The 14,100-nt window shown below is 48.9% G+C and overlaps 1 protein-coding gene across 1 annotated transcript in view; it reads left to right on the forward strand.

Moving 5' to 3' along the window:
• The window catches only part of LOC311246652 (transmembrane protein 65-like), a 132,022-nt gene that overhangs the window by 41,597 nt on the left and 76,325 nt on the right, over positions 1-14,100 (forward strand). The window contains 1 exon segment of the mRNA XM_084336821.1: positions 7,183-7,227. Coding sequence (XP_084192947.1) covers positions 7,183-7,227 — 45 coding nt within the window.

Genomic DNA, 14,100 nt, shown 5'->3' on the forward strand with positions numbered 1-14,100 from the left:
ACCGTAGCAGCACAGTAGAGAGGGGCCTTGGACTCACCAGGAAGCGTAAATGGCGTCAGCCTCTGGAGTGTGGAACAGTATTGCTTTGCTTGAGCAGCGGAACAAATAGAATGCTATATAGATAGAAGCACAGACGCCTCGCTTAACAAACACAATTCCACAGAGACACGGACTGAAATGACTTTGGTCTCCTCACTCGTTTAAGAGGTCGTTCTCCGCACCTGGGAGGACAGATTGGTTCGTTTCGTTCGTTCGTTCGCTTTCAACTCGGCGTGTTCAGGACAATCAGTTCACACACACACACACACACACACACACACACACACACACACACACAAATGTCCCCATACATGCACAGTGACTCACACGCAAATACACACAAATACACACTGTCAGCATATTGACCAGCTGTGCAGTTTGACCTCTGCTCCTCTCCTCATCTCTACTTTCCTCCACTCCCCTCTCCCTTTCTCTTCTCTCTTCTCCTCTCCACTCCTCCCTTCTCCTCTCTTCTTCTCCCCATTCCTCTACTCTCCCCTCCCCTATCTCCTCTCTCCTATCCCCTTGTATCCTCTCCTCTCCCCTATCCTCTTGTCTCCTCTCATCTCTCCTATTCCCTTGTCTCCTCTCCTCTCCCCTATCCTTTTGTCTCCTCTCCTCTCCCCTATCCCCTTGTCTCCTCTCCTCTCCCCTATCCTCTTGTCTCCTCTCATCTCTCCTATTCCCTTGTCTCCTCTCCTCTCCCCTATCCTTTTGTCTCCTCTCCTCTCCCCTATCCTCTTGTGTCCTCTCATCTGCTCCTCTCCTCTCTTCTCTCCTCTCCGCTCAGCTACTTTCTTCTCCTCTCCTCTCTCCTCTGCTCCTCTCTCCTCTCCTCTCCTCTGAGCTCCTTTCCTCTCTTCTCCTCTCTCCTCTCAGCTACTTTCTTCTCCTCTCCTCTCCTCTCAGCTCCTTTCGTCTCCTCTCCACATCTCTCCTCCTGCCCCCCCACCTCACTGTCCCACACTCTCTCTCTCTTTCTCCTCTGTACTGAGATAAACACAGATGTTCAGATGTTAAAGGGGAACCCCACCCATTTTGAGAATTGACACATGTTCTCCCTGTTCCAGTTCAGTCAGTATGTTCTTCCTGTGCTCCAGGACAGTTCAGTCAGTATGTTCTTCCTGTGCTCCAGGACAGTTCAGTCAGTATGTTCTTCCTGTGCCCCAGGACAGTTCAGTCAGTATGTTCTTCCTGTGCCCCAGGACGCGTCTACCTTAATGATAAGCAAGCAGTGCAAAAATGCGGAAGCATTCGTCACCGCACGCCACTACGGTAAAGCGCCTTTCTTTTCAGGCCCGCTTTGGGAGCTGTCGCGCGGAAATAGGCTGTCTATTGCCATTCTCTTTGACAAACTCTAACCTTAACCAGCTCCTTAACAGCGCCTAAACTTAACCGTTCTAACCTTAACCAACTCCGAAACAATGCCTAACCTTAACCTTAACCTTAACCATGCCTAACCTTAACCATAGAAATTATATTGCCATTCTCTTTGACAAACTCTAACCTTAACCAGCTCCTTAACAGCGCCTAAACTTAACCGTTCTAACCTTAACCAACTCCGAAACAATGCCTAACCTTAACCTTAACCTTAACCATGCCTAACCTTAACCGGCGAAAGAATACACGTAAAAAAAAAAAATCACGTTAAAAAAAAAATATTCGATGGGATTCGAACTCGCCAGCAAACGAGCCATAGGATCCACAGCCATGTAGTCTTGCCAATTGAGCTATTTCTAGATACTGAATAAGGGGCGGTGACTTATATATATTGAGCTCCGCTCGTGTCGAACCAAGGCGGGATCTCATGCGCATGCGCGAGCACGCCGGCGCACGCACGCACCTGAGCGAGCACGCCGCCGCCGGTGCACGCACGGGCGCTGGGCGGCGGAAAATGAAAGGCGCATTACCGCACGCCACTACGGTAGAATGCTTCCGCATTCTTGCACTGCTTGCTTATCAGTTCAGTCAGTATGTTCTTCCTGTGCCCCAGGACAGTTCAGTCAGTATGTTCTTCCTGTGCCCCAGGACAGTTCAGTCAGTATGTTCTTCCTGTGCCCCAGGACAGTTCACTCAGTATGTTCTTCCTGTGCTCCAGGACAGTTCAGTCAGTATGTTCTTCCTGTGCCCCAGGACAGTTCAGTCAGTATGTTCTTCCTGTGCCCCAGGACAGTTCAGTCAGTATGTTCTTCCTGTGCCCCAGGACAGTTCAGTCAGTATGTTCTTCCTGTGTCTCAGGACAGTTCAGTCAGTATGTTCTTCCTGTGCCCCAGGACAGTTCAGTCAGTATGTTCTTCCTGTGTCTCAGGACAGTTCAGTCAGTGTGTTCTTCCTGTGCTCCAGGACAGTTCAGTCAGTATGTTCTTCCTGTGCCCCAGGACAGTTCACTCAGTATGTTCTTCCTGTGCTCCAGGACAGTTCAGTCAGTATGTTCTTCCTGTGTCTCATGACAGTTCAGTCAGTATGTTCTTCCTGTGCTCCAGGACAGTTCAGTCAGTATGTTCTTCCTGTGCCCCAGGACAGTTCAGTCAGTATGTTCTTCCTGTGCCCCAGGACAGTTCAGTCAGTATGTTCTTCTTCCTGTGTCTCAGGACAGTTCAGTCAGTATGTTCTTCCTGTGTCTCAGGACAGTTCAGTCAGTATGTTCTTCCTGTGCCCCAGGACAGTTCAGTCAGTATGTTCTTCCTGTGCCCCAGGACAGTTCAGTCAGTATGTTCTTCCTGTGTCTCAGGACAGTTCAGTCAGTATGTTCTTCCTGTGCCCCAGGACAGTTCAGTCAGTATGTTCTTCCTGTGCCCCAGGACAGTTCAGTCAGTATGTTCTTCCTGTGTCTCAGGACAGTTCAGTCAGTATGTTCTTCCTGTGCCCCAGGACAGTTCAGTCAGTATGTTCTTCCTGTGCCCCAGGACAGTTCAGTCAGTATGTTCTTCCTGAGGACAGTTCAGTCAGTATGTTCTTCATGTGCTCCAGGACAGTTCACTCAGTATGTTCTTCCTGTGCCCCAGGACAGTTCAGTCAGTATGTTCTTCATGTGCTCCAGGACAGTTCACTCAGTATGTTCTTCCTGTGCCCCAGGACAGTTCAGTCAGTATGTTCTTCCTGTGCCCCAGGACAGTTCAGTCAGTATGTTCTTCCTGTGCCCCAGGACAGTTCAGTCAGTATGTTCTTCCTGTGCCCCAGGACAGTTCAGTCAGTATGTTCTTCCTGTGCCCCAGGACAGTTCAGTCAGTATGTTCTTCCTGTGCCCCAGGACAGTTCAGTCAGTATGTTCTTCCTGTGCTCCAGGACAGTTCAGTCAGTGTGTTCTTCCTGAGGACAGTTCAGTCAGTATGTTCTTCCTGTGCCCCAGGACAGTTCAGTCAGTATGTTCTTCCTGTGCCCCAGGACAGTTCAGTCAGTATGTTCTTCCTGTGCCCCAGGACAGTTCAGTCAGTATGTTCTTCCTGTGCCCCAGGACAGTTCAGTCAGTATGTTCTTCCTGTGCCCCAGGACAGTTCAGTCAGTATGTTCTTCCTGTGCCCCAGGACAGTTCAGTCAGTATGTTCTTCCTGTGCCCCAGGACAGTTCAGTCAGTATGTTCTTCCTGTGCTCCAGGACAGTTCAGTCAGTATGTTCTTCCTGTGCCCCAGGACAGTTCAGTCAGTATGTTCTTCCTGTGCCCCAGGACAGTTCAGTCAGTATGTTCTTCCTGTGTCTCAGGACAGTTCAGTCAGTATGTTCTTCCTGTGCCCCAGGACAGTTCAGTCAGTATGTTCTTCCTGTGCCCCAGGACAGTTCAGTCAGTATGTTCGTCCTGTGCTCCAGGACAGTTCAGTCAGTATGTTCTTCCTGTGTCTCAGGACAGTTCAGTCAGTGTGTTCTTCCTGAGGACAGTTCAGTCAGTATGTTCTTCCTGTGTCCCAGGACAGTTCAGTCAGTATGTTCTTCCTGTGCCCCAGGACAGTTCAGTCAGTATGTTCTTCCTGTGCCCCAGGACAGTTCAGTCAGTGTGTTCTTCCTGTGCCCCAGGACAGTTCAGTCAGTATGTTCTTCCTGTGCCGCAGGACAGTTCAGTCAGTATGTTCTTCCTGTGCCCCAGGACAGTTCAGTCTGTATGTTCTTCCTGTGCCCCAGGACAGTTCAGTCAGTATGTTCTTCCTGTGCTCCAGGACAGTTCAGTCAGTATGTTCTTCCTGTGCCCCAGGACAGTTCAGTCAGTGTGTTCTTCCTGTGCCCCAGGACAGTTCAGTCAGTATGTTCTTCCTGTGCCCCAGGACAGTTCAGTCAGTGTGTTCTTCCTGTGCCCCAGGACAGTTCAGTCAGTGTGTTCTTCCTGTGCCCCAGGACAGTTCAGTCAGTATGTTCTTCCTGAGGACAGTTCAGTCAGTGTGTTCTTCCTGTGCCCCAGGACAGTTCAGTCAGTATGTTCTTCCTGAGGACAGTTCAGTCAGTATGTTCTTCCTGTGCCCCAGGACAGTTCAGTCAGTATGTTCTTCCTGTGCCCCAGGACAGTTCAGTCAGTATGTTCTTCCTGTGCTCCAGGACAGTTCAGTCAGTATGTTCTTCCTGTGCCCCAGGACAGTTCAGTCTGTATGTTCTTCCTGTGCCCCAGGACAGTTCAGTCAGTATGTTCTTCCTGTGCCCCAGGACAGTTCAGTCAGTATGTTCTTCCTGTGCCCCAGGACAGTTCAGTCAGTATGTTCTTCCTGAGGACAGTTCAGTCAGTATGTTCTTCCTGTGCCCCAGGACAGTTCAGTCAGTATGTTCTTCCTGTGCCCCAGGACAGTTCAGTCAGTATGTTCTTCCTGTGCCCCAGGACCGTTCAGTCAGTATGTTCTTCCTGTGCCCCAGGACAGTTCAGTCAGTATGTTCTTCCTGTGCCCCAGGACAGTTCAGTCAGTATGTTCTTCCTGTGCCCCAGGACAGTTCAGTCAGTATGTTCTTCCTGTGCCCCAGGACAGTTCAGTCAGTATGTTCTTCCTGTGCCCCAGGACAGTTCAGTCAGTATATGTTCTTCCTGTGCCCCAGGACAGTTCAGTCAGTATGTTCTTCCTGTGCCCCAGGACAGTTCAGTCAGTATGTTCTTCCTGTGCCCCAGGACAGTTCAGTCAGTATGTTCTTCCTGTGCCCCAGGACAGTTCAGTCAGTATGTTCTTCCTGTGCCCCAGGACAGTTCAGTCAGTATGTTCTTCCTGTGCCCCAGGACAGTTCAGTCTGTATGTTCTTCCTGTGCCCCAGGACAGTTCAGTCAGTATGTTCTTCCTGTGCTCCAGGACAGTTCAGTCAGTATGTTCTTCCTGTGCCCCAGGACAGTTCAGTCAGTGTGTTCTTCCTGTGCCCCAGGACAGTTCAGTCAGTATGTTCTTCCTGTGCCCCAGGACAGTTCAGTCAGTGTGTTCTTCCTGTGCCCCAGGACAGTTCAGTCAGTGTGTTCTTCCTGTGCCCCAGGACAGTTCAGTCAGTATGTTCTTCCTGAGGACAGTTCAGTCAGTGTGTTCTTCCTGTGCCCCAGGACAGTTCAGTCAGTATGTTCTTCCTGAGGACAGTTCAGTCAGTATGTTCTTCCTGTGCCCCAGGACAGTTCAGTCAGTATGTTCTTCCTGTGCCCCAGGACAGTTCAGTCAGTATGTTCTTCCTGTGCTCCAGGACAGTTCAGTCAGTATGTTCTTCCTGTGCCCCAGGACAGTTCAGTCTGTATGTTCTTCCTGTGCCCCAGGACAGTTCAGTCAGTATGTTCTTCCTGTGCCCCAGGACAGTTCAGTCAGTATGTTCTTCCTGTGCCCCAGGACAGTTCAGTCAGTATGTTCTTCCTGAGGACAGTTCAGTCAGTATGTTCTTCCTGTGCCCCAGGACAGTTCAGTCAGTATGTTCTTCCTGTGCCCCAGGACAGTTCAGTCAGTATGTTCTTCCTGTGCCCCAGGACCGTTCAGTCAGTATGTTCTTCCTGTGCCCCAGGACAGTTCAGTCAGTATGTTCTTCCTGTGCCCCAGGACAGTTCAGTCAGTATGTTCTTCCTGTGCCCCAGGACAGTTCAGTCAGTATGTTCTTCCTGTGCCCCAGGACAGTTCAGTCAGTATGTTCTTCCTGTGCCCCAGGACAGTTCAGTCAGTATATGTTCTTCCTGTGCCCCAGGACAGTTCAGTCAGTATGTTCTTCCTGTGCCCCAGGACAGTTCAGTCAGTATGTTCTTCCTGTGCCCCAGGACAGTTCAGTCAGTATGTTCTTCCTGTGCCCCAGGACAGTTCAGTCAGTATGTTCTTCCTGTGCCCCAGGACAGTTCAGTCAGTATGTTCTTCCTGTGCCCCAGGACAGTTCAGTCAGTATGTTCTTCCTGTGCCCCAGGACAGTTCAGTCAGTATGTTCTTCCTGTGCCCCAGGACAGTTCAGTCAGTATGTTCTTCCTGTGCCCCAGGACAGTTCAGTCAGTATGTTCTTCCTGTGCCCCAGGACAGTTCAGTCAGTATGTTCTTCCTGTGCCCCAGGACAGTTCAGTCAGTATGTTCTTCCTGTGCCCCAGGACAGTTCAGTCAGTATGTTCTTCCTGTGCCCCAGGACAGTTCAGTCAGTATGTTCTTCCTGTGCCCCAGGACAGTTCAGTCAGTATGTTCTTCCTGTGCCCCAGAACCCACGTCGCTCTCTGCTAAAGCGACACACCATATTTCCATAGAGAGAACCCTCCAATCAGTGATGTCACTGGAATGTAAAATCTGGGGCTGCTCCATAGACAATGAATTGGGCTCTGATTCTATGATTGTTTTTGTGAGCTCTTACACCCAAAGTATGTTCTTAATTCTGGTTCAAACAGTCTAGCAATGCTAGAATATAAACCCTGTTTTTGGTGTAAGAGTATAGTGTATATAGTATATTATATACTGTATATTATTATGTTATAACTTTGTATTCTATCTTGTACACAGTGGCAGGTGTTGCCCTTTCAGAGCTGGATGACATTGACTTCACTTTTCCCTCCACAGTGATGCAGGCCAGACCAGGATAATAAACACCTGCATTCTCTCTCCTCTCTTCTCTCGCTCATATTCTCTCTCTCTCCTATTCTCTCTCTCCTCTCTTCTATCTCTTCTCTCTCTCCTCTCTTCTCACTCCTATTCTCTCTCTCCTATTCCCTATCTCCTCTCTTCTCCATCTCCTATTATCTCTCTCCAGGACAACTAGAAATCGACCCACCCACCAGAGAACAGCTCAAATATGGTAAGACTGCTATCATAATGGACGTTTATTTGTGTTCTTTAGACGGCAGGGATGTGATATGATATATGTTCTCCATGCAGGGGTTCAAAGGTTACGTTAAAAACTAGGGATCGAGTCCCAGGGCGGTCGGGTGGCGTAGCGGAGATTGCGCTCGTCACCAATGCAAGATGCTGCGGTCTCGACTCCCGGAGTCAGCATTGCCTGCGGCTTGGGCCGATCGTCATACTAACTCGTTTGGCTGAGTTAGCGGGAGGGAAGTCGTGGGTGGGGATCTGGCGTTGTGGACAGCGACGCCTACAGGTCAGGTCTGGGCGTCTGCTCGGCGAAAGGCAGGACTTGATGAAGGCAGCGTGACCTCCCACGTGTTACACTTTCACTGCCAGGTGAAAAGAGAGCCACTGGCTGTCTCCGCATGTGTCGGAGGAAGTATGTGGTAGACTTCAGAGTTCCCTTGTACCGACCAGTAGGGGGGACATGCGCACAACGACCAGGTAGGGGAGGGGGGGAATTGGCATAACCACTAAATTGGGATGGGAGGAAAAGCTTAGAAAAATCAGACGAAAAAAAAAAAGAATGAGTCCCATCCCAGTCATTTGATCTTGAGTCCCGATCCCATATTGTCCTCAATCATACAGCCGCACACAGTGCACACTTAAAAAGTACATTAGTTAGTATTCAAATCTATCCAATGTATATACTTGACAATTAAATGGCTCTGAAATGCATTGAGAAAATAAATGTAATCTAAGCTGTTCCTTAATGTTTTATTGGTATATGGCTGTCTTCACAATTCCACTTACAGTAGCACTCTAAGCGTTGGTTTTCATTTTCTTTATTTTACAAATAAGTAAGTAAAAATAATAAATAAACAAACAAACTGAAAGATGTCTTATTTATAAATATATAATAATACTACTAATAATAATAATAGCTCTTACCAATTCCACTTAGTGCAGCATTGTAGAAAAACTAGGTCACTCAAAATGAATAACAATATCACATTCCACTTTGAAGTGGTGCAATAACTTAAAGGGGAACTATTTTACTATTTCTTTCACTATTTGGGCACTTTTACACAATTCCTGTGAGTCTATGGAATATTTTTTTTATTCATTGTTTTGTATTTCTAATCAAGTCCTCAAAAACAGCATTTTTCTACCTCAAGATCTCGAGCTGTTTTGAGCCTGGGCTGCAGGGCGGCTCCTAAACCACTGTGTGGCCTGCGCCGCCTCTTGAACATTAACATGCAGCAGTGACTATATGACATCACATATAGGCACATTTTCAAACGACTCAGTTCAGTGAGGGTGAATATTGTGAGAGGAGAATTGGAAGAATGCGCCAATATGAGAATTTTGAGACATAGATCATATTAATATAAGTTCACATAGCTAGGAAACAATGCTAAACACTCAAAAAGGCCATTTATAAGATAGTTCCCCTTTAACATTCACAGTCACAGCAAATAAAACCCTCGATGAGGGGCTCCCGGTGTCATGGAGTGAAGAAGACGCACATTCACACCTGCTCCCCTAGCTTTTAAAAAAGTTCACTTTTAATGCCCTCACTGGTATTTTTTTTCTTCTTTCAACTAATGATTTCCGCAGTATAATACTTTTATGAGCCAAGATCCAAGCTATGCTCACCGAAATTCAATCTCGCGAAAGACGGAATAACATAAGAATTATCGGTCTACCAGAGGACATTGAAGGACCCCATCCATCATGCTTTTTTCCTGAGATGCTGCAAGAAGTCCTGGGTAAAGAATTATTAGCTAACCCCCCTGAGTGTGATAGATCGGCGCACCGCGCTAAACCAGCAAAAGGACAGAGGCCGAGAACTATAATTATACGGATCCATCAATTTCAGCTAAAGGAGCTAATCATCTAGGAGGCCCGGGCTAGAAAAGGCAAGTTGTTGTACAAAGGCCATCACATCGCTATTTACGAAGACTACCCAACGTAAAGAATACAAAGAAGCCATGTCTGAGTTTGTCTTGTCATTATTGTTATTATTATTATTGATGTTACTGTCCTGTGATGTCTTGTGTATTATTATTACTGTATTGTGTTGTGTCTTGTTTCATGTGAAAAATTAATTATAATAATTGTACCACAAAAAACCAAAATTAAACTAAATTCCACAGTGCAGCATTACAGTAAAACCTGAACATCAAAGAAATACAATAGCAAGGCTCTCTTTTGTTATCAAGGAGGGACAGCTGCTGCAGGTCTTCCTCTCTCGGTCTCATGCAGTTATATCCTCTCTCTCTCTCGCTTCAAAATGAGCTGCTCTTCTGGAGGAAAACCAGCATATCGACCCTGTTAGCGGACAACTGGTTTCTTCTCATCAGTGACGTTTGTGCCAGAAACCAGGGGGCACAGATAAACCAGGGGGCACAGATAAACCAGGACACAGAGAAACCAGGGGGTACAGAGAAACCAGGACACAGATAAACCAGGGCAGAGAGAAACCAGGACACAGAGAAACCAGGACACAGAGAAACCAAGACACAGAGAAACCAAGACACAGATAAACCAGGACACAGAGAAACCAGGGCACAGAGAAACCAGGGGGCACAGAGAAACCAGGGCAGAGAGAAACCAGGACACAGAGAAACCAGGGCAGAGAGAAACCAGGACACAGAGAAACCAGGACACAGAGAAACCAGGACACAGAGAAACCAGGGGGACAGAGAAACCAGGACACAGAGAAACCAGGACACAGAGAAACCAGGACACAGAGAAACCAGGACACAGAGAAACCAGGACACAGAGAAACCAGGACACAGAGAAACCAGGACACAGAGAAACCAGGGCACAGAGACACCAGGACACAGAGAAACCAGGGCACAGATAAACCAGGGGGCACAGGTGAGGGAAGTTGTCAGAAGTTGTCTGTGCGGTTATTTCGTGCTGACAAGTTGACGTCACGCAGCCAGACACGTTACAGTCCCCGCTTTGAGAACAACTGCTGTGGTGGATCGTCTGTCACTTGGGAAGATGGTTTGCTCTGATGAGGAGCTTCACAGACCTTGTTTCTGCCCTGCTCTCCTCTAAGACCTCATCACAGCCCTTGTTTCTGCCCTGCTCTCCTCTAAGACCTCATCACAGACCTTGTTTCTGCCCTGCTCTCCTCTAAGACCTCATCACAGCCCTTGTTTCTGCCCTGCTCTCCTCTAAGACCTCATCACAGACCTTGTTTCTGCCCTGCTCTCCTCTAAGACCTCATCACAGACCTTGTTTCTGCCCTGCTCTCCTCTAAGACCTCATCACAGACCTTGTTTCTGCCCTGCTCTCCTCTAAGACCTCATCACAGACCTTGTTTCTGCCCTGCTCTCCTCTAAGACCTCATCACTGACCTTGTTTCTGCCCTGCTCTCCTCTAAGACCTCATCACAGACCTTGTTTCTGCCCTGCTCTCCTCTAAGACCTCATCACAGACCTTGTTTCTGCCCTGCTCTCCTCTAAGACCTCATCACAGACCTTGTTTCTGCCCTGCTCTCCTCTAAGACCTCATCACAGACCTTGTTTCTGCCCTGCTCTCCTCTAAGACCTCATCACAGACCTTGTTTCTGCCCTGCTCTCCTCTAAGACCTCATCACAGACCTTGTTTCTGCCCTGCTCTCCTCTAAGACCTCATCACAGACCTTGTTTCTGCCCTGCTCTCCTCTAAGACCTTATCACAGACCTTGTTTCTGCCCTGCTCTCCTCTAAGACCTCATCACAGACCTTGTTTCTGCCCTGCTCTCCTCTAAGACCTCATCACAGACCTTGTTTCTGCCCTGCTCTCCTCTAAGACCTCATCACAGCCCAGGCTGCTGCTGCTTGTTGTGTTTTAGACACGGGGCCTCTTGCTGCTTCTCCACCTCTTGTATGAGCCTGCCTCAGGCTGTCTGGAGTTATGCAGTATCTGAAAAGAGATAAATGATGTGTATTTAAATAACATAAATGTACAAAAAAAAATACATTCATCCATTAATACATTCAGCGGCAGACCCGGGATAAGTCGGGTTAACTCGCCATCACTTGAGCGCCAAACCCGAGAAAACCCGGGTTTTAATCGTTATTTCTTTTATTCGCTATATCCATTCATAATTCATCCATCCAGCCTGATGTTACCACTGGGAATGGCTCTGACATAGCAAACGGCCAATACCGCCACCTAACGCCTTGCGGCCGGTATTGCACATCATTGGAAACCCTCTGGCTTGGGCTGTACGTCGGTCTAAGAAGTCCGGTCTGCTCAGATCTAATCCACCACCTCCAGGAGAGTCTGCTCAGCTCTAATCCACCACCTCTAGGAGAGTCTGCTCACAGCTCTAATCCACCACCTCTAGGAGAGTCTGCTCAGAGATCTAATCCACCACCTCTAGGAGAGTCTGCTCACAGCTCTAATCCACCTCCTCTAGGAGAGTCTGGTCTCAGCTCTAATCCACCACCTCTAGGAGAGTCTGGTCTCAGCTCTAATCCACCACCTCTAGGAGAGTCTGCTCACAGCTCTAATCCACCACCTCTAGGAGAGTCTGCTCTCAGCTCTAATCCACCACCTCTAGGAGAGTCTGGTCACAGCTCTAATCCACCACCTCTAGGAGAGTCTGGTCTCAGCTCTAATCCACCACCTCTAGGAGAGTCTGGTCTCAGCTCTAATCCACCTCCTCTAGGAGAGTCTGGTCACAGCTCTAATCCACCACCTCTAGGAGAGTCTGCTCAGCTCTAATCCACCACCTCTAGGAGAGTCTGGTCACAGATCTAATCCACCACCTCTAGGAGAGTCTGCTCACAGCTCTAATCCACCACCTCTAGGAGAGTCTGCTCAGCTCTAATCCACCACCTCTAGGAGAGTCTGGTCACAGCTCTAATCCACCACCTCTAGGAGAGTCTGGTCACAGCTCTAATCCACCACCTCTAGGAGAGTCTGGTCTCAGCTCTAATCCACCACCTCTAGGAGAGTCTGCTCACAGCTCTAATCCACCACCTCTAGGAGAGTCTGCTCACAGCTCTAATCCACCACCTCTAGGAGAGTCTGCTCACAGCTCTAATCCACCACCTCTAGGAGAGTCTGCTCAGCTCTAATCCACCACCTCTAGGAGAGTCTGCTCACAGCTCTAATCCACCACCTCTAGGAGAGTCTGGTCTCAGCTCTAATCCACCACCTCTAGGAGAGTCTGGTCTCAGCTCTAATCCACCACCTCTAGGAGAGTCTGGTCTCAGATCTAATCCACCACCTCTAGGAGAGTCTGGTCTCAGCTCTAATCCACCACCTCTAGGAGAGTCTGCTCAGCTCTAATCCACCACCTCTAGGAGAGTCTGGTCTCAGCTCTAATCCACCACCTCTAGGAGAGTCTGCTCAGCTCTAATCCACCACCTCCAGGAGAGTCTGCTCAGCTCTAATCCACCACCTCTAGGAGAGTCTGCTCAGCTCTAATCCACCACCTCTAGGAGAGTCTGGTCACAGATCTAATCCACCACCTCTAGGAGAGTCTGCTCACAGATCTAATCCACCACCTCTAGGAGAGTCTGCTCACAGCTCTAATCCACCACCTCTAGGAGAGTCTGGTCACAGCTCTAATCCACCACCTCTAGGAGAGTCTGCTCAGCTCTAATCCACCACCTCTAGGAGAGTCTGGTCTCAGCTCTAATCCACCACCTCTAGGAGAGTCTGCTCTCAGCTCTAATCCACCACCACTAGGAGAGTCTGGTCACAGCTCTAATCCACCACCTCTAGGAGAGTCTGCTCACAGCTCTAATCCACCACCTCTAGGAGAGTCTGCTCAGCTCTAATCCACCACCTCTAGGAGAGTCTGGTCTCAGCTCTAATCCACCACCTCTAGGAGAGTCTGCTCAGCTCTAATCCACCACCTCTAGGAGAGTCTGGTCTCAGCTCTAATCCACCACCTCTAGGAGAGTCTGGTCACAGCTCTAATCCACCACCTCTAGGAGAGTCTGGTCTCAGCTCTAATCCACCACCTCTAGGAGAGTCTGGTCACAGCTCTAATCCACCACCTCTAGGAGAGTCTGGTCTCAGCTCTAATCCACCACCTCTAGGAGAGTCTGGTCACAGCTCTAATCCACCACCTCTAGGAGAGTCTGCTCACAGCTCTAATCCACCACCTCTAGGAGAGTCTGCTCAGCTCTAATCCACCACCTCTAGGAGAGTCTGGTCAGCTCTAATCCACCACCTCTAGGAGAGTCTGCTCAGCTCTAATCCACCACCTCTAGGAGAGTCTGCTCAGCTCTAATCCACCACCTCTAGGAGAGTCTGCTCAGCTCTAATCCACCACCTCTAGGAGAGTCTGCTCAGCTCTAATCCACCACCTCTAGGAGAGTCTGCTCAGCTCTAATCCACCACCTCTAGGAGAGTCTGGTCACAGCTCTAATCCACCACCTCTATGAGAGTCTGGTCACAGCTCTAATCCACCACCTCTAGGAGAGTCTGCTCACAGCTCTAATCCACCACCTCTAGGAGAGTCTGCTCAGCTCTAATCCACCACCTCTAGGAGAGTCTGCTCAGCTCTAATCCACCACCTCTAGGAGAGTCTGCTCAGCTCTAATCCACCACCTCTAGGAGAGTCTGCTCACAGCTCTAATCCACCACCTCTAGGAGAGTCTGGTCTCAGCTCTAATCCACCACCTCTAGGAGAGTCTGCTCACAGCTCTAATCCACCACCTCTAGGAGAGTCTGCTCAGCTCTAATCCACCACCTCTAGGAGAGTCTGGTCTCAGCTCTAATCCACCACCTCTAGGAGAGTCTGCTCACAGCTCTAATCCACCACCTCTAGGAGAGTCTGGTCTCAGCTCTAATCCACCACCTCTAGGAGAGTCTGGTCACAGCTCTAATCCACCACCTCTAGGAGAGTCTGGTCTCAGCTCTA

This window comes from Notolepis coatsorum, assembly GCF_963971535.1.
Source record: "Notolepis coatsorum genome assembly, chromosome: 19".
In the NCBI taxonomy this organism is placed as follows: domain Eukaryota; kingdom Metazoa; phylum Chordata; class Actinopteri; order Aulopiformes; family Paralepididae; genus Notolepis; species Notolepis coatsorum.